General features: G+C 35.1%; 3 protein-coding genes across 4 annotated transcripts; all 3 read right to left on the bottom strand.

Moving 5' to 3' along the window:
- Positions 1-1,013: 1,013 nt before the first annotated feature.
- LOC111829985 lies at positions 1,014-3,198 on the bottom strand. Its single transcript, XM_023780302.1, has 4 exons — positions 3,085-3,198; positions 1,901-1,996; positions 1,644-1,820; positions 1,014-1,202 (listed from the first exon to the last, which is right to left on the bottom strand). Exons 1-4 carry the CDS (start codon positions 3,196-3,198, stop codon positions 1,014-1,016), a joined length of 576 nt encoding a protein of 191 aa, XP_023636070.1.
- A 15,058-nt stretch (positions 3,199-18,256) lies between these two features.
- Positions 18,257-19,921, bottom strand: LOC17882735 (scarecrow-like protein 26). The gene has a single exon (XM_006289995.2). The coding sequence runs from the start codon at positions 19,895-19,897 to the stop codon at positions 18,446-18,448; it is 1,452 nt and encodes a 483-aa protein (XP_006290057.1). The 5' UTR covers positions 19,898-19,921; the 3' UTR covers positions 18,257-18,445.
- On the bottom strand, positions 19,910-22,148 carry LOC17882840. Of its 2 annotated transcripts, none has more exons than XM_006289392.2 (4): positions 21,957-22,148; positions 21,464-21,532; positions 20,809-21,012; positions 19,910-20,059 (listed from the first exon to the last, which is right to left on the bottom strand). In XM_006289392.2, the coding sequence occupies exons 1-3, from the start codon at positions 22,119-22,121 to the stop codon at positions 20,836-20,838; spliced, it is 411 nt and encodes a 136-aa protein (XP_006289454.2). In that variant the 5' UTR covers positions 22,122-22,148; the 3' UTR covers positions 19,910-20,059; positions 20,809-20,835. The 2 variants fall into 2 exon arrangements, with proteins under 2 accessions (XP_006289454.2, XP_023637187.1); XM_023781419.1 differs by having other exon boundaries at positions 20,058-20,144.
- Between the last annotated feature and the right edge of the window lie 838 nt (positions 22,149-22,986).

Genomic DNA, 22,986 nt, shown 5'->3' with positions numbered 1-22,986 from the left:
GATGGGTCTGTCAGCACGCTCAAGATTCTTCGACGACAATGGGAGCCTCCAATCTCCGCAGAAGTCTTTCTCCACTCCATTCAGAAGTAGAAGCTCTAGTATGGGCGATGCGATGCATGATTGGCCATGATCACAGAGACGTAATGTTCCTTACCGACTGTTCAGACTTGGTGAAGATGGTGTCTTCTCCCTACGGGTGGCCGGCGCTCTCTGCATACATGGATGACATCAAAATCGACAGGGAAGAATTTTTGAACTTTTCTTTATTTCTTATACCACAAAATTTGAATGTAAAAGCGGACTCTTTGGCATGCAAAGCTCATACCAGACCATTTCTCGTGAAGTATGTAAGCAATTGTCCCTCGAATTGGCTCATTTGAGCTAATCTTAGGAGGTGTATTGAACTGCATATTTTAGGAGATTTGGTGAGATTTTAATATTTTAGAATTTTGAGAGATTTGAGTGTAGATTGTAGAATTTTGGGTTATTTGTTAAAGATTTAAAAAGAAATAACTTGTGATTTGGTGAGATTTGATTATTATTTTAAAGTTTAGGATACTTATGGATAATTTAAAAGAAAAAAAGAAAGAGATAGAAACTTGTATATGAAGTTGTACGTCAAGAAGATTAACATTTGAACTCGACGACGTTTGTATCTTATAAGACGATGATGACAAAGCTCATCTGTCAGGACTTATGTGAAGCCTTTTCCTCATGGATATGGTTTTTGGTGGTGTCGGTTAACGCATCCAAATTCGCCATGGATGGTAGAGATATAGTAGAGATCGTAACCATACCTCAATTGTTAAACAAGATTTGACAAAAACTGGATCAAGTTGCTGGCAAAGACAACATCATTGAAGAATCACATTTACCTACACTTCTTTCACACTGGTAATTTATGAGAAAAATAGGCATTGTAGCCAAAGGAGACAAAGCATTTCTTAGTAGAAAGTATTGGATAAAAAACGGATCCCAACAGAAAAATAGAGACAATCTAATATATTAATGAATCATGACCCCATATTTATAGCATATGTCCACATGGTTGCCGCTATAATTGCTCTCCAGTTATTAGCAAGCACTCTTTGTTGTTCTTGAGTACCATGAAGCTGTTCTTCCTCATTATTCCCATCATCATATCTTTCATCAACATCATTTTCTTCCTCATTATTCCCATCTTCTTCCGGAAGAAACATTCTCTACCAAGATAATTATGTAAAACAACACAAGCAAGTACTAACGCTACTTGCGTCTTATATGGAAAGGGTGGTGCAGATTTAAAGATGAGAAATCTTAACTTGAATATGCCTAAAATCCTCTCTATTACGTTTCGCAAGCTAGAGTGACGATGGTTAAACAACTCATTTGCATTTACTGGATTTTTTCCTTGTCCCCTAAAATCTTGGAGATGATAGCGAGTACTTCGAAATGGAGCTAAAAATTGACGACGATTGATGAATCCACAATCAACTAAATAAAATTTTCCTAGAATATAAAAAGCATACAAATATAAGTAATATATATATAAATTTAAAATGAATAACAAGATAACAAAGAATATTTTTTTCATCATAATGTTGTGACGTACCTTCAGGAACTATTAATTTGTTTGTGTTTCTTGTTAAAGCATCATTTAGTACCTTTGTGTCGTAAGCTGAACCTTCCCAACCGCTAAGAATGTATGTAAATTCTAAATTGAAATTACATGCAGCCAACACATTTTGTGATAGTTTTCCTTTACGATTACGGTAGCTAGCCGAGTCTTGTCCTGTTATCATTGCAAGGATATGAGTTCCATCAATAGCCCCCACACAGTCCTAAGAAAAATAGAAACATAAGATTAGCCGTATAGCTTTCCGAAATACTAGAAAACAAGCACAAGAAAACAATCTCATACCTTAAAATAAGAATAAAATCGTGTGCTGTCTTTTATTTTTGTAGGCACTCCAAGCCCGGGTTTAGCCATATACTTCGGAGCAAGTGCTTTTAACACCTTCAGAATTGTGTTAAAGCTCGTACTTATTGAGAATCTTGATCTCTGGAATCTATCTTCTAATTGAATGTACCTTGAATTCTGCCCAACAATGAACAAAAATGTGGCAAGCATTTCTTCAACTAAAACAAATATTGTGTCTTTTAAACCAATCTCCATTCTGAAAATAGAGCACAGTTTCAAAAATGCTTCTGGATACATGTGATACATATGTCGAAAAGTGTCGCGTTCCTCCTCAACCGATGCTTTTTGTATGTATTAATGTCCAAGTCTAGTAGCTGGTTTTCTTATTTGGTGTGGTATCTGCAGTGCGAAATATTGAATCCTCGCAATGGTCGACAAAAGCAGAAACATAATATCAATATCTAACTTAAAATTACTCGTTCTCTTCATTTTCTTTAACAATGCAATCCATTATCAAAACCCTACACAAAACATAATTATAAGCACCACAACGACATATCATAAAAAATGTGTATTCTATGCACAAAAACACATCATCGTAGGGAGAAAATTTACACATAGACACACCATCACAAAAATAATCAGATTAATTAGCATATTATATAGAAGAGTTTATATAAAACACATCACAGTTCACGTATAAAGACAAAGCCATATAATAATCATTGAAAAAGAGTAACTCACAAAGAACTAGTGAAAATGAATAAGCTCACGTCCGAGGCACCAGCGGCGGAGAGAATAAAAACGAGAGAGGGCAACAAATCATATATATATATTCACCTTAATCTTGTACATGTTTACCCGCCATAATGTATAACTCAATATTTTTACCCGCGACAAGAAAATAAAAGATGCATTTTTGTATGTATTTGTAGGTTAATATATATTGAAAAAAACAAAACTGGCACCTAAACCTGTGTTAATAACCAAAGAAGCCCATACAAATTTGGTAGAACTACAATAGCCTAAAAAGATAAGGAAATTACAAAAGTTCATCCGGTTATATTTTTAATTACGTGAGTGCCATTTATTTAATGTTTTACTTATTAAAATAAAAAGAATAGGAGTAATCGAATAAAAGATTAACCATAGAAAAACGAAAACATATCTTTTGAAAATCAAACCGTAATCACATAGAAAGCGAAGAGTCGTTTCTCTCTTTTTGGAGGCGAAAATCCGGCGACTCGTGATGTGATTCCGGCGACTGTTGAAGCGATTCCGAGAGTCGAGGGCGACATTGTCTCTACTTTCCGGTAAGATGTGAATTGAATAGGTGAGTGGAGGAGTCGTTTCGTGTGAGTAGAGAAACTAAAAAGACGAGTTTTAATCAGTGACATATCGAGTCGACGGAGACAGTGGAGGCGAGGCGACGAAAATTTGTGGGTGGAAAAGCGAGATTTGGTGTATATTGGCGGAGGTTAGAAAAGGAGTAGGCGAGAGTTAAGGAAGATCAATCATCATTCTTTGTTAGATTGTCGAGCACAGTGGTGAAGACGATTCGTGGGGGTAAGATTTCAGTGAAGTGTGTGGGTAATTAAAGTTCTGATAGAAAAATGGATTATAAAAATTGTATCTTTTTGATAGGTATCGAAACGACGGGGACATTATCGGAGGTGTTGGGTATAGTAACTAGCGTGCTTGAAGAAAAAGAAGGTTAGTGTTTAAGAAACATTTGGTTTAGTTTATTAACGATGACTTGTAGATCTGGTTGATTGCTTAGAATTTGAAAGAGTAATTTTGTAATCTGGTAACTATCGATTGTTAATGTTCTTTGGACTGTGGAAAATCTGAAAAAATAGGATAGAAACTTGTATTTAAATTTGGCGGGTTGGTTGGAGGAAAATAGAAATTTGTTTGGTATTGCATTGAAAATGACATTTCATATAGTTTGGTGGCAGAGTTTATATTTAGAGTTAGTGTCATTAAAGTATGATATTGTGATAGAGTTAATATATAAGTAGTTATAGTGGCTATTTTATTTTCATTAGAAAAGACAAAATAAACTGCTGGTGGGGTCTGTTGTACACTGATATAAATAAAGCATGCGTGGTATGTAGTAACATAGAATAAGATTTTATATTAGAATTGACTAGGTTGTAACATTGTGATTGTTGTCATTTTCACACGATTTCTGTTTTTACAGTTGTTGGTTTTGTTTTGAATTCACAATGACATTAGCAATTGTTTTCACAGACTTTGAAAATAGAGATACATATGTTATGGCAGGAAATATTGATAGAATTAATCTTTATGCATTTTTGTTTAAGTGTTACCTGGCTTTTGAGTGTGAATTAATTCAAAAGGGCTGGTTGAATGATAGACTGTTGGATTATAATGAAGTTGTTGAAATGGTGATTGTTGTAATTTGCAGGAAATGGGATCATCAAGTAGTGAACAGAAGGGAAGGTACCCTCCTTTACTGTATCTGCCTGGAAAATCTCCTCTTCTAAAGAGGAGCATCCACCATAACTGCAGTTTGGCGAGTTTTGGATTGATGAAAGACTGCATTAGTGAAAAGGTTTACAAAGACATTCGGGATCATACACAAGTAGAAGTCATATTGAGTCTTGCTGATTCTGACTATGTATGGTGGGCTAAGCTTGTTCATTACATCCTCACACGGCAGTTGGCTATACATAGGAGGTATGAGATTTGGTCATTGATTGAAGGTTGTTCGATTAGGTTCTCTCTTAATGAGTATGAAGACATTTATGGTCTGAACTGTCTGCCCATAGTTGAGGATGATATTTTGGAAGTAGATCACAGAGACTTTTGGGCAGAGTTAAAGGTGGATAATGGTGTAGGGCCTAACTGGTATGACTTGGATGAAACCTTGAAGAATTGCAGAACATGGAGTCCTGAGAGGAGAAAGATGTTGGGACTGTTGTTTGTTGTTCATGTTGGCATTTTGGGACTCCCGAGGGACAGTAGGATTCCACTGGAGTATGCAAAAAGAGTTTTTGATATTCCAGCAATTGACAGATTTCCATGGGACCGGGTGGGATTTAAAGAGCTAATCCAGTCCATTAAGTGTTGTCCTTTAAGACAGAGAGTTATGCAATCCATGGATGTGTTCATGTTCCACTTGGTTATTGGTAGTGATAGACTTGTTTCCAATGTAGATTGTAGCTGAACATGTCTCTTGGCGAGAAGAAGATGATATATTTCCTTTCTGGCCTGATGACATAGTTGTCTACGGGGAATCCTCAAGCTCAAACAAACTCCTCGACAATCTGCTGTATGACATCTCCATGGGACACGTTTATAAGAGACAATGGGATGTTCCATCTACTGAGTTTGCAGGAAGCAGATAATGGAATCTGATGATATTGGAGGACAGAAAAAGATGGAGAAGAGGAAGCAGATCATGGAATCTGATGATGTTGCACGACAGAAGAAGATGGAGAAGAGGATACAGATCATGGAATCTGATGATGTTGTTGATCCTCCTCAATAGAAAAAACAGACATTTAGACGGTCTAAAGGCCCAGTCAAGTTGAAAGAACCTAGTGACGACAATGGAGAGGAGAGCTCGGGTGCTGAGAGGGAAGAGAAATGATCACTTGAATGATTGATGAAGTTGCTGGGAAATTTGACATGGAAGGTTGATTCAATGAATTCTAACTTGGGAGGTCAGATGGAAAAGATTGGGAACCAAGTTAAGGGGATTGATTGTCCTTGAGACTGATGTGTGTGATTTGAAGAAAGATAAAAGAGAAGTAGGTGATAAGAAAGGGAAAAGTGTGAAGATAGGTACTGAAGTGAAGATAGGGGGTGGTGCGAATGATGAGGAGTCCCAAACTGGAGATGATGGTGGTTCTGGAGCCAACGCTGAAGTATGAACTCTAAACATATCTCTTTATTTGCATTGACAGACTTTCATATAAGGTATGGTAAAAGGATATTGGTTTTTTTCATGCAAAAATATGCTTTAGTTGGTTGGTTGCTGGGAAATCTTTTCAAGCTAATTTTATCTCCCTATATTTTCTTCTTGTTCATTTTCTTTACAACTTTAGAATGGTTTGAATTTGTAAAATTTTAAGTTTGTGTTTTATTGAAGACTTGACTATGTTATGTATTAATTTTTTCCATATGTAAGGTCTACATTTGCTAAGTCTGCTATTCTGATGTCCAAACGTTTATTAACCTTTTAGTCTTGGAGATTAGAGACGAAGCAAACATCGCAGGCAAGTTCCCTATTTCTTGTGTTGTAAGGAATCCAATTAGTCGATCAAGATTGTCTTTGAAGAAAGTCAGAGAAGTTAAATCAGGTTGGAAGGAAATGAATCAAGTAGTTGGAGTTGGAGCTAAACAACTTAAGGAACCCATATCTGCACTTGACAAGAAGAGGACTGAATCCGTTATTCCATTAACAAAGAATTCTATCTCTGTCAATATAGTGTTAAGAAGAGGCTGTATTATCTTACTCCTCCTGGATTGATTGTTCCAGATACACAGTTCACCCCAGCAGAATGTGAGGAGAGACAAGTGGAAACGGCTGATCCAGTAGCTGTTGATTTGACTACTGCTTTGGAAGAATTATCGGACGGATCAGATTTATCTGAGCCTCCTGAGGTTGAAGCTAGAAAGAATCTGGGTTTATCCCTTGAAAAGTTATACATGTTTTGGAAAGGCGATGGTGTTGTTGCTCGTGAAGGCCGAAAGAAGACCTTGCTTCCACTCAACTACATCCGTACATTGGTAGTTCTGTTGTTAAGCATATACTGAAAGGGAAAAAATTGTCAGCAGCACATTATGATATCTTTGAGAAGGTCAGCAAATCCATGGCAGAGAAGTTAATGGCATATGTAGACAAATATTTGTAAGTTCAACTCTGCTTTTAATTCGCCTATCTGCTTAAATACCTCGGTTTCCTTTCCTTAGCAATAACTGCCTTTCATTTGATGTGTATAGGGAGTGCGTGTTCGATGAAAGTTGCTATGTGGCAAATTTTTACTTAAGGATCCTCACTCCAAAAGTTTGTTGGTCTAGTTCATCTTCTGATTTTAGGTGGTGGGAGGATGCGGTAAACATTTCTCTCCTCTCTTTTTGTTTCACTAATAACATAAACATATAATTTGTAACTCTATGACAACATTGTTCCTCTTTTGGCAGCATATGTCAATGAGAGAAGTTTCACCGTATAGAAGTGATCGGATAGCATTCCTAGATCCATGGTATGTTAACCAGTGGCAACATGACTTGAAGAAGTTTGATTCAGACAAAAACTACTCTTTTCCTGAGAAGTATTTCAGGGTGTACAATGGTCTACACCCCACATTTGGACAGACTAAAGAGGTGGGTCGAGGAAATTGTTATTCTCTACCTTGCACACAACATTAACAATGATCACTGGGTAGCTATTGAGGTCAATCTGATTGAGTGCCGTGTTAAAGTCTACGACAGCATATGCAGCCTCTACACAGATGAAGAAGTATTTGACTCGTGCAAACCTTACACGAAAATGATCCAAGCATTGATGAAGATAGTAGCGCCAGCTGAAGAGAAAAAAGATTTTTCTGGCAAAGCTTTCACCATTGTACAGAGTTAGGAAAACACCACAGAACTATCAACAAGGAGATTGTGGGGTGTATGCGGTCAAGTATATTGAATGTTTGGCTATAGGTCTAACTTTTGATGGGTTATCTGACGAAGCTCTACCAGCAATTCGGTTGAAACAAGCAGCAGAGGTATTTTTTGAGGTCGCTGATACTGATTGCTACATTGAGCTTTCTGATCCAAATCCACGTGGTTCATATACAGGTGAGGTAGAGTTTCTATCCCAGCCATGAAGTACTCTATCATGTTTTAACTAAACTAATTTTTTGTGCACGTTACAACGTTGCATGTTCTTACTAATTAAATTTTGGACATGCAGCGTTGTTATGAATACTTTCGCATATGTATTAACTAATTATGATTAGGTGTGTAATCCTTTTTGTATATGGATGATTGGTGTAATATATGAAATCGGATTTGTATGGTATAATTGTTTGCCTTAATTATACATACACTATGGTACATGATATGGTCTATCATATGCAATACATAAATTGAAACATAACCAAAACATATAGGGAAAAATGTCATAAAAATCCCGAACTTTCAAATTTGGGACGATTTAATCCTGAACTTTAAAGAAGTCATTTTAATCACAAAGTTTTGTTGACTTTTCTGTAAAATAGCTAACTTTTGTTGACTTCACTTATCTAAGCATGATATTTAATTTTTGTTAAAAACTTAAAGATGTGATTAACTATCTGTGAGCTACTTCTGTTTAGCCTAAATGACCATGTTTCTTAGATGACAAAACGACGTTGGAAGTCGTTTTTTTCTTCCATGCGTCCGCGCTATAGCAACAATTCAACAAGATATAAAGATAATTTGTGGATTTTTCTTCAATTTGTTTAATGACGTAGTTTTGTGGTTTGAAACGGAAGCAACTCACGGGTAGTTAATCCCGTCTTCGCAATTTTAAGAGAAACTAAACATCGTGTTTAAATCGGCTAAGTCAACAAAACTTACCTATTTTAAGAAAAATCAACATAAACTTTGTGATTAAAATGACTTCTTGAAAGTTTGGGATTAAATTGTCCCAAATTTGAAAGTTTGAGATTTTTATGACATTTTTCCCAAAACATATATTACAATTACACTCTTAATTTGGTACATGAAGTCACATCCACATAGTTAGAGGTGACTTACAAAATATTACATATTAGACATTCAATACATTAATTAAGTATAATATGAAACATTCATTTAGGTAAATATTGAGTTTTAATTTGGTACAAGGAAAATTAAACTCACAAACTATGTCAATAGGAGACTTCCTTAATATATTCCACGCATGCGACTCGCATACGTATAGACGAAGCAATGCTCACAACAATATGCTGGTGTCTCATGCCATAGACGACAATACGGAACTGATTTGAAATGGTAAAACCCCTTGAAAAGTTGATACCCAGTAATATGCATCTCCCTCACAAACGTCTCGACTTGCTCTGATATCATGACGGCCCGGTCAAAGTTAGAAAGTTTGTGTAGAAAATTTTCTAGAACTTCTTGTCCTTCTTCTAAAGCACCACAATATATGAGGAAAAGGCCATATGCGTATCGAGCATAAATGCTATAACACGCTACATCACCCAATAGATCCAACCTTTCTTGCGATGGACCTAGTAGAGTTAGGAGGCGCATAGATTCCACAAATTGTGCTATGGGATTTTGACTCGCAAGACGCCTCAACAAAAACGTTCTGTAGATGGAGGAGACGCTTGCAATGTGACCATGGAATAAGAACTCATACAAATCAACCTCACGCAACACCGCTTTGGAGAACACCATTTCTTTAAAAACATGACTGGCAGCAATGAAAGGACCAAGGTAACGAAATCCTTGCATCCCTACCTTCCGGATTATGTCTGTCACCAAAGGAATGGGGATGTAAATCATTCTTTGCTGTAGAGTTATCGTTTTAGAAGAAGAAAAAGAAGAATATGGAGACTAAACATTTTTATAGTGAATCAATATGATTAATCTAGTTTACTAGTTGGTTGTTGTCATTTAATATTGTAGGTGGTGGGGTGGTTAGTTTTTGTAGATAAACGTTCACTCACATTATGAGGTTGGTGAGCTTGGCGAGGTAAAGTTATTTAAAGAGATCCTACTTCATTACTACCCATATTTGGGATACACGTTTGTAAACAACCATAAAGTACATAATATATTATAAATATGAAAGTGGAAGGTACCTAGTACCAAAACATTACAGTCAATTCATTACTAGCCATAATAAAAAGCACAAGAAGCATAACAATTTTTTTAACATTCATGAGTTACAAATCAATCGGTTGTGGCCAGTATGACCACAATTTGAACAAGCGTGAGCTTTCCGGGGTCTCTTTCTCTCCATTGCAACCTCCAAAGGTCCTTTAACTCTACAAACCTTAGGTATGCTTGATTGAGTCCTCACAAATGGTGGGTTACAAACTTTTGCAATTAGAGCATCTAGGACTGGACAATTTTCATCCTTAGGCATGATAGATTTAGCATAACCATTGCGTAGGTAGTCGGTCCGGTAGTAAGGATGACACTTTGAAACTCAAGACACATTTGCGCTCTCAGCTGCGACTAAGACATGTATGCAAGGCATTTTGTCAATGTCGAACATACAACATGAACATTTTTTCTGTGAGAGATTTACAACATTCATGGACGATCTGCTCCTCACTTCGTACTGCTGTGGATCAATCTCTTGAATATTTAAAACACTTGCTCTTGCTAATCGGGCCTTCAAGACAATAAATTAGATTACAAACCATACTTTACAATACCGCTAACAGCTTCTCAACTCCGTTGGTTAGAACTGTTTCCATAAGAGCAGCTTGTCTTCTTCTAGCAGCAAACCACCTAGTCAACATCAATCTTATCTCATCTAATAGCGGCACAATCGGATACTTTCTTGCTGCCTTTAAAACATTGTTGATAGACTCTGCTATGTTGCTGGTCGTAAAGTTATATCTATGTCCTGGAAAATGTGCAGGGCTCCACTTACTTACATATGCACGCTGCAAATAACTATGAAGTTGTGGATGCAATTGTTCAATCAATTCAAACTTTGCATTAAAATCATGCAACCTATAAGCAGTTGCCGCCTGCTTCACCAAGCCAAACGTTTCATTCCCTTTAAATTTCAAGATAATATTTTTGTGTAGATGGTAAGTGCAGATCCCACGGCTAGCTAGCGTATATACTTTCCCTATTGCTTTACCGATGGATTTATGCGTATCAGATATAATGGCAAGGCCTTCATCATCAGGAATAACACAAATGAGTTGTCTAAAAAACCATTCCCAAAAATCATCGTTCTCGGTATCAACAACAGCGAATGCTAATAGACAGATGTTATAATTTCCATCTTGTGTTGTCGCTATTAACAACGTTATAAGGTATTTCCCTTTCAAAAAAGTACATCCACGATAATAACTTTCCTCATAAAAGGAAATCCATCTATGCTAGCACCAAATGCTATGAAAAATGACTTGAATCTTTTCATCTCATCCACTTCTAACCTTGTTAGAGTTTCGGGATTACCTCTTCGGATCATGTATAAATAAACCGGGAGTTCTCTATAACCATCCTCATAACTTCCCCTAACTAACTCACGGGCAGACTTAAGAGTACGATATCTTTTCCAGTAACCAACCTATATATGTGAAAAGACCAGTAAGCTAACCTTATTTGCAGTTATAAAATCGACTTCAATTAACTTATATGAAAAACCATTATGTAGACCTCACCTAGATTTCATAATGTAGAGTTAGGGCCTCTCCCACATGATTTGGCACCACGCCAGCACGGATACCCCTAACACAGTCTTTATACAATTCTCCCAATATATCTAAGGTTGCTTTTCTTGAACTTCGTGAGCGTTCAGTGACAGAGCAAGTATGTTGCCTGGCATAGATTTGAATCTGAAAAATGCTAGATTCACCAATGGTTGTTGCTCGCAGTCGCCATTTACATCCACACAACCAACATTTCACAACATTCAAAGTAGGCCTTGATCGATCAACAATGAAGTCAAACATTTGGAATACACTTATAATCTTCAATGTACTCTCCAATGCCTCTTTATACTCAAATGTTTGACCAACTTCAATACCAATATCACGGAAATCAATTTGATCTCGCAATAGACTTGATGTCTTCATATTACTTTTCGGATAAGAATACCCTTTCCTTTCTTCTTTCCTATCCACATTAACATCTTCTTCTTCACCCTCTAATACCACAAACTTAGGAGACAAACCATACTCTTCATCCCCGGAACTTGCTCCATCTAGATCACCACAACAATCAAACCTATATTTGTCGTCTTCAACAGAATCGTCTTCTCATTCCTCGTCCTCCTCAATAATTGGATGTTTCTCAGCCGCTTTCCTTTTGTAGTAATCCCCTTCATTACTCTGTCTGGATTTCCCTCCATCCTCTTTACTCTCTTGTCTTTTCACATAATCCCCCTTACTCTGTCGGCTTTTCCTTACATCCTCCTCACTTTCCCTGCTTATCTCTACATTTGGTGGAGTCTTCAACTGTAAATCAACAATTTTGACACAGAGCCGCCACACTGATTCTCATTTCCAGAGACGGAGAAATCCTTGATATTGTCGTCCATTACAAACGAGTACAGGTGGCGTATCCTCTAGTAATGATATGGATGTCTTCTTGCTCGACAGTCTGTACGATAGATGGACCTCGTACAAATTCCTTTCCAACCCGAAATCTTCATAAACCATTCCCATAAACTTCTCAAATGATTCTCTTCTACTTGGACATAACACCCTGGTACATCTTTTATCATCAAACATAAAAACCCAACGCTTGTGCCAAAATTTCCACTTTCCACAAACCAAAGCAATAACCTCCATCAAATCCCTAAGAAATACTCTCTCTTTGAATTAAAATTTGCAATATGGATCAATTATTGTTTCCCTCATAAGAAACCTTAAATCGCGAACACTACCTTCTTTGTGTCCCGAAAGAAGAAGAAGATAGTTGAGGGAGGGCATAATCGACTTTACAGAAACCAAGTTCTCCCTTAAAAACTGATTACTAACAATCCCCTTCCTAAACTCTATTAGACAAGTCTGTAATGTGATAGCAGAGAATGGTAATACAACTCTATCGTCAGGGTTTAAATCTATCAAAATCTTGCTATTCTAGTCAAGGTAACTTTATCATCACTACATGTATATCTACCATAACGTGTTAAACTCTACAATCAAGTGTGAGAGCTCACAAATACTGTTCTGGCCACAACAATTCTACCACCACTGCACTTTAGTCGGATAACTCTCCCACCACTACTACCAACTCTGTCAGGAAACTATATCGCTCTCATAACTCTAACTATCTTTTGGTCGTAAGTCTACCGCCATTACAATTAATCTATTACATAACTCTATAAATTATCCAACTCTACCGTCATTACAAGAAAATATAACACGTTACTTTGTCAAGTCATTCACTCTACCACCACTATACTAATCTTTAACTGACAACTATGTCAAAAATTAAATATGTACAACAAAACTTTATAAACTTCGTTTAGTCTACCATAACTACGTTGGTATACTTATATTTTCGCGGGAGTTTTTCCCACCAAGTTAAACTCTCTCTCTCCGACGTGGAATTTCTTTTTAATGGCATCTGCCGTAATAACTTTTTTTCCTACAACTGCTTCGTAAGGACAATGCTGCCATTTTTCTTATTATTTATCTCCCATCCAAATCAGTAATAAACAACAATATATGAGTTAGTTTCGCAAACCACCCATATATATTTTTGTATGCAATTTTTTGCATGTCTTTTGCCAAATATCTCTCGTTCCATTTTCATTCAAGAATTAAAAAAATATTAAAAAGATTCGATTATTATTAAAAGGGAAGAAATGTCTCCAATTAAACATAAAAAAGCTCATAAAATAGTACTAAATGAAAATGAAAAACTATTAAATAATAGAAAATAAAAAACCATCTTCAATCTCTGTTGATGCTCATTTACGAAGGTTTTTTATGATCCATCCCTTGCGATCTGCAATAGACATATGGATGAATCCATATTTCATACCTAAGCTGTGAACCAAAATCATGGCCTCGTAACATAAATCTTCATCCACATCAGGAATTTCTTTGATAGCATCCCACACGTTATTAGCTTTGTCTTCAGCTTCTGTTTCCTCGTTTTCCTTTTCCCATCTTTTTTATATCATGCCAAAAATCTGATGACCAAATTCTTGCATTGTATTCATTTCATCAAAAACCTTGTTTGAGTTAAGAGAATCAGTTCTAGCCTTCTTTCTTGGAGGTAGCTTTTCCTCCCTTCTCTTCTCTAATGCAGAGAAAACTTCTTGAACATATGTTTCTTCATATGCAATTTCCTCATCTTCCATTATTTGGACACGACTTAAATTATTTGTCCCTTCACTGTCTTCCACTTGATATGTATCTGGATCAATGGCATCGCTTATCCCCACATCGTTTCTTCCAGTTGCAATATTTGATTCCAATATCATTTGTAAATCTTCAAATGACTCATCACGTAGATGTATCTTACTTGAATGAGCCTATTTTAAAAATAAAATCAAAGAAGTAACTTTGATACATATAAGAAACACTAGTATATTCACAAATAATCATTGAAAAAGAGTAACTCATGAAGAACTAGTGAAAAGGAATTAGCTCACGTACGAGGCACCAGCGGCGGAGAGAATAAAAATGAGAGAGGGCAACAAATCATATATATATTCACCCTAATCTTGTATAAGTTTAATCGTGTATTGTGATGTGTTTTATATAAACTCCTCTATATATTATGTTCACCCTAATCTATGTTGTACATGTTGTAAACTATCAAAACATTTATCTCTTATAAATTTCATGATACAAAACGTGACAATAAAGAAAATTAAAAAGAAATAAGAAGTACTCTCTTTGACAAAGAAGAAACGTACCTTCAAGTATGATAGTAATTTGGTAGGGGAGAAGAAAGCTACAGGTCGTTAGTATGTATATACACCAATAACTAACCCTAATAACAAAACTAGGGGAAAGCCCATATATGAGAATTCTTTGATCCAGAAATAGCAGCCCATTAATTTTGTACTTCTAATGACAACCTTATCAACCATTAGGGAGTGTTTACTTTCTTCTGCGCAACATCAATACCCCTACAAAAACATAACAGAACACAATAACAAATTAAAAACCAACAACAAAGGAAGACAGAACAAAGTTACACTCTCTTTATAACATAACACAATAACACAGGATCCATAGGTGCTGCGATTGGACCAATACTCACTGGTTACATCTTTGCCATAAGCTGGGACGCAGTGTTTTACATGTTGATGACTACAGCTTGGATCTCTGGGTTGCTGCTCACTAAACTAATCATAGCAGAAGTCAAAGCTATATTGTTTGGATCAGAAGATGAAGTAGCTGCATCATCATCATCACCAGAAGATGGAGACGGCGTCTTTGTTACCAACGATATCGACTACTTTGTTCGGCCTGTATTTCTCCACCCATGGTTCTTCTCTGCTGGAAGAGGCTGAAGAAGAAGACGCCATTTTTTCAGTCGGCAGAGCAACAAATATATTTGAAAGTGAGAGAGAAAGACAGAAGGTATAGAAGAGAGATGGTTTACGATCATTTGTATTTTTAATTGGTTTCATACCCCCTTTTTAAAATCCTTCAAAGTTTCACCTATAAAGGTGTGATTCTCAGTCATATCTTTTAACTAAAAATGTTATAAAAGTCTCCTAGAATCACATTCAGTAGTTTTTAAAAGAAAACTTGTAATATTTTGAATAACAGTATATTTGAAATGAAATTTATAAATTATTGATTGAATAACAAGAGATTGTGAATGATTTTAAATGATTTCTATACATTTCAGATTCAATAACATAGGATTTCATAAGAATTTTTAAAATGACCAATTGAATAACAGGAAATTTTAAGAATACTTTAAAATCTCATAAACTATGCAGTTCAATACACCCCCCCCCCTTAGGATTATTGACAAAAAAAATTATAATAAATATCTTAAAATTTTAGTTATTTATTTTGTATCTATAACATTTTGGTTTTACGCATTGAAATATATTTATTTATGATTATATGATTGTAAAAATATATTTATTGTTTGTTTCCAAATTTTAAGGAATTATTTAATGTCTAATATTGAAAACTATTACATTTGTAATGGGTATAATCTGAAATTTTTGTAAGGTACTAGTATTAGGCAATATTCTAATAACCATTTAGACTTTCAAGTTGGACTATATATAGATAATATTGGATCAAATTTGAAAATGATAAAGAAGAAGATAACAAAATTTTGTAATAGTTTACTAATTAGAACAGTTTATGTAGATTGAGATCTTGTTTAGGTAATTTTGAATATAATTTCCTAAAAAGGAGCATATGTTAATCACCATTACGATTTTAATATCCACCATTAATATAGATTACTATAATATATGCATGTAATATTAATGTAATTTTCTAAATAGTGGGATAATAAATCTCTGGAATAACGGCATTTAATACTAATAATAATGCTTAATATTACCATTTTCAGAATTTTCGGAATTAATTACATAATACTTAATGGATTATGATTATACCCGATTTTTGATCCAAATTGAAAGTATCAATTACATAGATTTCAGGTAACTTTGGCATATATTTCTATTTTGATTCGACCCATTTCACTTTTGTACTTTTCTTTTACTAATATAGAGATTAGGTCCATTCACTATTTAATATTGGGAGAATGTGTACGTAAAATGTTTGTGAGAGATAGTGTGAGAGCATCTATGTGTGTAATAGAAAAAGGGAGATTACAAAAATGGGTATAGTGGGCAGTGAGAAAGAAAGACTCTTTCGGTAAATAAGGGTATCTAGTTGGGCCTAATAATTGTTTTTTTTTAATTTAAGGCCCATTTGTATCTAAGTGTTACGAACTACAAGGTTATTAGAAAATGTGTTACGAACAACAAGATTACTAGAGTACGTACACAAAAAAGGGAGTTCAAATATATCACAGTGAAATAATGTATTATGAATACTACGTCTGGAGGACGAGTTCAATAATGGGGGTAAGTGTTACAGTTGACGGATTCTGTATTGGGGGTTTGAATTTTTATATGTATCCTACATCTTTGGGACGAATTCAAGATAGGGGCCTAAGAGGTACGATTCATGTCAGTTGGAAAGCCATGCACGTATTCTGTAGTGAGAATTCGAATCTACGTATTGGATAAGAATTGTATCCTATATTTGGAATAGTACATATCAACAAATTATAAATATAATTTTCTTATTAAACCCTTAAGTTTTAAGACTAAACCCAGCCAACATATAAATTTGAATCTAAACCCTATGTTGCATTAATCAACCCAAACTTATCTATAAGCTACTTGATAATAAATCCAAAGTCGCATTTATCAACCCAAATATATCTATAACCAAATTTGATAATAACCATAAGTCGCATTAATCAACCCAAATATATCTATAACCAAATTGATAATAAACCCTAAGTAGCATTAATCAACCCAAATATATCTATAACCTACTTTACAACATGAAAATATGCATACTAAACGAAGTACGAACACCGAAGAAAAATACGAACACTAAAAAGAGAATTCGAACACAAGAATGGGAGATCGAACACTAGAAGAGGAGTATGAATAACAAAATAATATAATACAAACATGCTAGAAAGTATGAACACTGAACATGGAGTACGAACATATTAAATATTAAAAATAAATTTACATATTTGCAAAATGTATCCAAATTGGTCTTTTTAAATTGAAAAAAAATGTTCTACAGATTAATATCATATTTGGATAAATTTTTAGATGAAAAATTTGTGATAGATTGGTGTTTATAAGATTTAGGAAATAGAAGAAAAAGAAAGAAAAATTAAAAATCAGGAAAAGGATATGGGGAGGTGAGAAATTTTGTGTTTAATGGCATAATTGTGAATATTCATAATAGCTGAGAGCAAAGAGGGATCACAATATTTTGTGTACAATTGAATGTGTTGTGTTTGGCCAATAACAAATAGTGAATGGTCCATACAACCAATTACTTCCCCAAAAACTGTCCAAACCACCAATTACCTCTTTTAATTTTCGGCTTGGTATATAGTGACTTTTGGTTATGCATGTCAATCGGGCTGGTCGATCCAAAATTTGTAAATTCCGATTGAAAAAAATCCTATAAAATTGGATAAAATTTAAATGACTTTAGCTAAATTTTAACATATATAACAAATAAAATTTTGGATATTTTGATTATTTTAGGTATGTAGGTATAAAGCTAATTGATATATTCAAAATTATTATTAGAATCTTGGATAATTAAAGGATAGTAATGTTAAATATTATTAATATCTTAGATATTTGTATATTTTTCGGTTTTATGGGTACCTGTTTGGATAACGGGTATTACCTTGACCGTAACCCGAACCTAAAGATTTAGCAATATAGAACCCAACAGAGTTATTTAGGTATACCCGTATCCTACCAGCTGAACCGGTTTTTTGGATCGGTCCCGTGTTGGGTATTCAAGTTTGGTTTTTTTTTGTCCAACCCTATATGGACTTTGGTTAAAATTTGATAGTTTTTTTGGAAAAAAGTTGTTTAAGCTGAAATGGCAGTATCAAAATTAATATATAAAAAAGCTTAAAAGCATGACAATAATTACATAAGATAAAATAAACTTACGTTTGCTTTTAGTATCCATCGATATTCACATAATTTGATGTCTTTTTTTTTTTTTGACATTTTCCTTTTTTTTTTTTTAACACCATTTTTTGACATTATCCTAATTTGATGTCTTTATAAACCATTGTCTCATACACTCTAATGTATACTAGAATGCGGAAAATGAGAATCTACTGATTCGAATCGTGCGAGGCCCAGAAAGAGGCCGACACAAGACGTCGAGATTTCCATCCCAAGACGAGCCCATTGTGGCCCAATTCTTCCACTCTATAACCATCGTTAAACAAGCTCAAAAGAAGCTTTGCTTGACAACGGTTGGCGAAGCTCACTTCCATGGGTTCAAACCCATTAGTCTCCAACCACTGTGGCCACGAAGCAAAGCTTTCGACTTCTGTGTCATCAGCAGTGATACGCTTTAACCAATTAGCAACCCACGGACCGATGAATACACGCTCAACGAAGCCACGTGCGGGGTTAGTGATTGAGAGGCCTGCCTCTAGCGAGTCGAATATGGCTGAGAACTGATGTAGCAAGTCCATAAAACGGTTTAGGAAACCTTGGTTTCCCATGAGACCAACTTCCTCGTGAACGAGAGTGACAAGTTTCGGGTTTAGAGTTTTAGCTTCCAGTAAAAAGGAAATGACGGAATTGGGTGTTTGGTGGCTAAACCGAGGGAGATGCAACATACAATTGATCACCATTGCTTCTCCTCTTACCAGCTTTAGAGACGAAGTGTTGAATGCATCATTTTCCAGTTTACAATGGTGGAATGAAAACGGCTGGCCGATAGATTCGGCGAATGTAGTTAGACGCCGCCCAGCTTCTTGGACCGAAGCAACAGATTTTTTACCATTGGTGGCTCTTGACAAAGCCGTGATCCTAAGATGTTGGGCTGATGTTCCTGTGTTTCTAGACAGCAAGGCCTGCATCAATGATGCCCACTGAACGCCTTCAGCGATATCGTAATCCACGATATGGATCCGACGTTCATACTTCACAGATTCAAGAATAGCCTGTGTGGTGGTGAGGTAACCGAAGTTGACATACGGAGACATGTTCTGCAGCATTTCGAATGCCGAGATCACATCAGCTTGATCATAAACATCATCACGGTGTTGGTTGGGACGCAGAACATTATCTCGTTCAAGCAACTTTGAAAGACCGTTGGTGAAGTGAGCAGCTAATCTCTCCATGTTCGTACTATCACCAGGAGAAACCAAGTCCTTAAGCCTTGCAAGTATAACCCGAGTTAGCTCCCGGGACTTGTTGACACCAGTTGATGCCTCCGCAGCAGCCACAAGTAAGTGAACCAACCTCAAGCCCTTTGATTCATCAATCTTAGGCTCCTCTACACTAACCCCATCAGCAACAGACAAACCAGTGGATGCAGAGTTACAAAGTCCCTCCTGACCAAGAAGCATTGGAGAAGATTCCGATTCCGTCATGACTCCTTCATCACCCATGATAGACTCAATGACATCGCGGAAGTCACAGTCCCAATCAATGTCAATATCATTCAAGCTATAACCACAGGAGGAGGTGCTCGCAGCTGCGGCAGTAGAATTGGTGTTGGTAGAGAAGAAGAGGTCCAAGAAGTCCTCGTAAGGATAATCCATGGTCATGCAAGTAATAACGAAGAAACAGGCAATGCAGAATTATATAGATAGTGTAGTAGGACACAAGATAATATTTTAAAGTAAATCTTTGAAGTCAAATCTAAAGTACATGGTCCCCTTTCAGGGAGGTCGAACAACCTGTGGTCCTAGTAAGAAGTAGCAGGACCACTGTGATCAAGAAAGAAAAAACAAGTGAGAATTGTTAGTCCAACAATATTAATCCATGGCTTATATGTACTACCACTATGATCAACTGGGAAATTAAACAAAACAAGTGAGAATTGTTAGTCCAATCATACTAATCAGTGCTTTTAAAAATATTTAAAATCGGTGCTAATCTAACCGACAGTTTAAATTAAAATAAAAGTGCACGGACTGTATATTTATTTGAAAATGCATATAGCCAGATTTGCTTAGCAGAGAGCCTAAGCGCCAAACAGAAACAGACAAGAAATTATTGAGATTTGGTTTATATCTAATCAAATCATTCAAGAGACATCACATCAAAGACTAATTAATAAAAACTCCGAATCGTTCGTAAAATCCCCAGACCACTTATGATTAACACAATTGTAGACTAAGCAAACAGCAGAACCTTATCTTTCTCATCTCTTATGACCAGTTTTGGTTTGGAACAAGTGACAGAAGCAGTGACGCAATTATCTTAGTTTACAAGTTTTTTTTCTAGCTAAAATCTAATTTTCACATATGTATATAACCAGACATTGTCAAATCTTAAGAACCAAATCCTACAATCTTAATCAAATTGAATAAAGGCTTGCTCTCTTATATAGTCAGACGATTATACATATTTATATCGTAAATATTCAAGATACATCTAGCTAGAGTCATTTAACAAAGTCATGGAGCCCATTTTGCAAAGATTTAATAATAGAATCCAAAAGGTTGGTTTGTACCTTGATATTGTTATATGTCCTAATTGTTCACGCAGAGGGTAATCCTTTCTTGTTAACTGTGGCGTGAACCGTTCTGGCAGCTGCAACTGCAGAGTCTCCTCGTTTCACTATTTTCTCGAGTTCTTCCACCTTCTCTGACAACGATCTAGCATTCGTGGTCGTGGCCTGGACCAACTTGTTTGCGGTTTCTAGGGCAGTGCAGAGCTGAAAATGAAACATTTCATTCTTGAGAATCTACAAAAACATTTCATTTGCATTTTTCTCTTCTAAGAAAAAAACATATCCACAAAGTCTCTTATACATATAGTCTTAAGCTGAAATTGACGGGAGAGGAAGTAAAATGATTAATCTACTTGTATATCCCTTGACAAAGCATGGAAACATTTCAATTACATATAACAACATATATGCTTCAGATATTGACATCACTTATCATTTAGTCATTTCGTACCGATTTAAAAGACAAAGACTTCTTTTGAGAAGAACACATAATAAAACATACAGAAATTCGCATCAAACCATTTCAATACCATTCATGTCCTTTTATTGAAATTTCACAAAGTATTTATAAAATCTACAGTATGGAAAGACCTACCAGATAAAAAAAAAAAAAACCACAAGACCTAGTTCTCAAATGAAAAAGCTTTCAAATTACCTCCAATGTTAGGGAAGTCCATGAATGATCAGAACCAGCAAACGCATCATTTAGTTTCTCATAGTTTTCCTGAAACAAAACAACCTTTTCCGTTATAATTCTGATATCGTAAACTCGCCTTACAAAAACACTAGACTAAGAATTACATCCATAACTATGCTAATCACAGAAACAATGATAATAAGAACAACAAAACCAACTCGTTCCTTTAATGTGATCCGATACACTCACAGTTTTCAGATTTCAACAGTTCCAATTACAGTAAAGCTCTTGAACAAGAATATTTCAACATTCCTCAATCAGATAAACAATTTTCAAATCCACATTGATTCTGACTAAGAACATTCTACATACCCTCTTAACAATAACGATGCATAGAAATTGAATATAACGACGGTTCCAAAATATTCTCAGGCGAAGTTCACAGTGATGAATAAACAATGCTATAGAATCAATGAAACTGAAGGCAAATTTTGAGAATCAGAAGAGTGACCTGAAAGACTCGGGATAGATCCAACGATCCAGAGATGGCATCATCGAAGTATGGTTTCGAAGAGATTTCAAGATTTGTATCCTTCACCGGTGAGTTGCCGGTTTCTTCGCCGAGATCGGCGAGAAGATCTCCGATTGAAAGCAACGGACCTCCGACTCCTTTCATCGCTTTCTCACAGAAGTCGGAAACTGAGAAAAATCTCACAAATTTTGTAGTTTGTACATTAATGGGCTTTGTCCAAAAAAAAGAGTACATTAATGGGCTTTATTTTTATGGGCTTTATTTTTATGGGCTTCAGGCAATGTTTTAATGATGTTTATAGTATTATGACTTATCATACCATTTTGCGTAACCATCTCATTATATCAATAACTTCGTATTGAAGTTTTTATTAAGCTACTACAATAAAACCCCAATAAGTTAATATTCCGTAAATTAATAAACATTATAAATTAATAAATTTGGCTAGTCCCGAGTCAGGACAGTGTAAAATTTAACCAAAATCGATAAAATAATAATTTTTTTGAAATTTCCTTGTAAAATATAGTTCCAATAATATCATAAATTAATAATCACTCTATATACACACACATATATATAGCACACACGTATATATATAAGTAGATATATTAATATATGCTTTTAGTTTTTTGCAAAAATGAATTTTCTCCTTCAGCTAATCTCTATATAAAAAAAAATAATGTTATATTTTTAAATTCTATTCTCGCAATACTTCATAACATGTCATAAAATAACTAAAATATTCATCATGTTTTCAAATTCTAAATATGAATGATATTTTTTTTAGATTTATAGGATGTTAATATATAAAAATTGAGGTCATTAATCATAAATTTGAATTTATCTGTAATATCTAAAAGACTAACCTTATTTTTGTAAATTATATTTTCAAAATATTTTAACAATTAAAAAATACCACTATAATTTAATGATTATTAATTTATACTATAAATGATTATTAATTTATACTTTAAAATAATAAATATTAATTTATAAATAAAGTAATATC

Source organism: Capsella rubella, unplaced genomic scaffold (assembly GCF_000375325.1).
Source record: "Capsella rubella cultivar Monte Gargano unplaced genomic scaffold, Caprub1_0 scaffold_6, whole genome shotgun sequence".
In the NCBI taxonomy this organism is placed as follows: Eukaryota; Viridiplantae; Streptophyta; class Magnoliopsida; order Brassicales; family Brassicaceae; genus Capsella; species Capsella rubella.
This window is presented reverse-complemented; position numbering and strand designations above follow the sequence as displayed.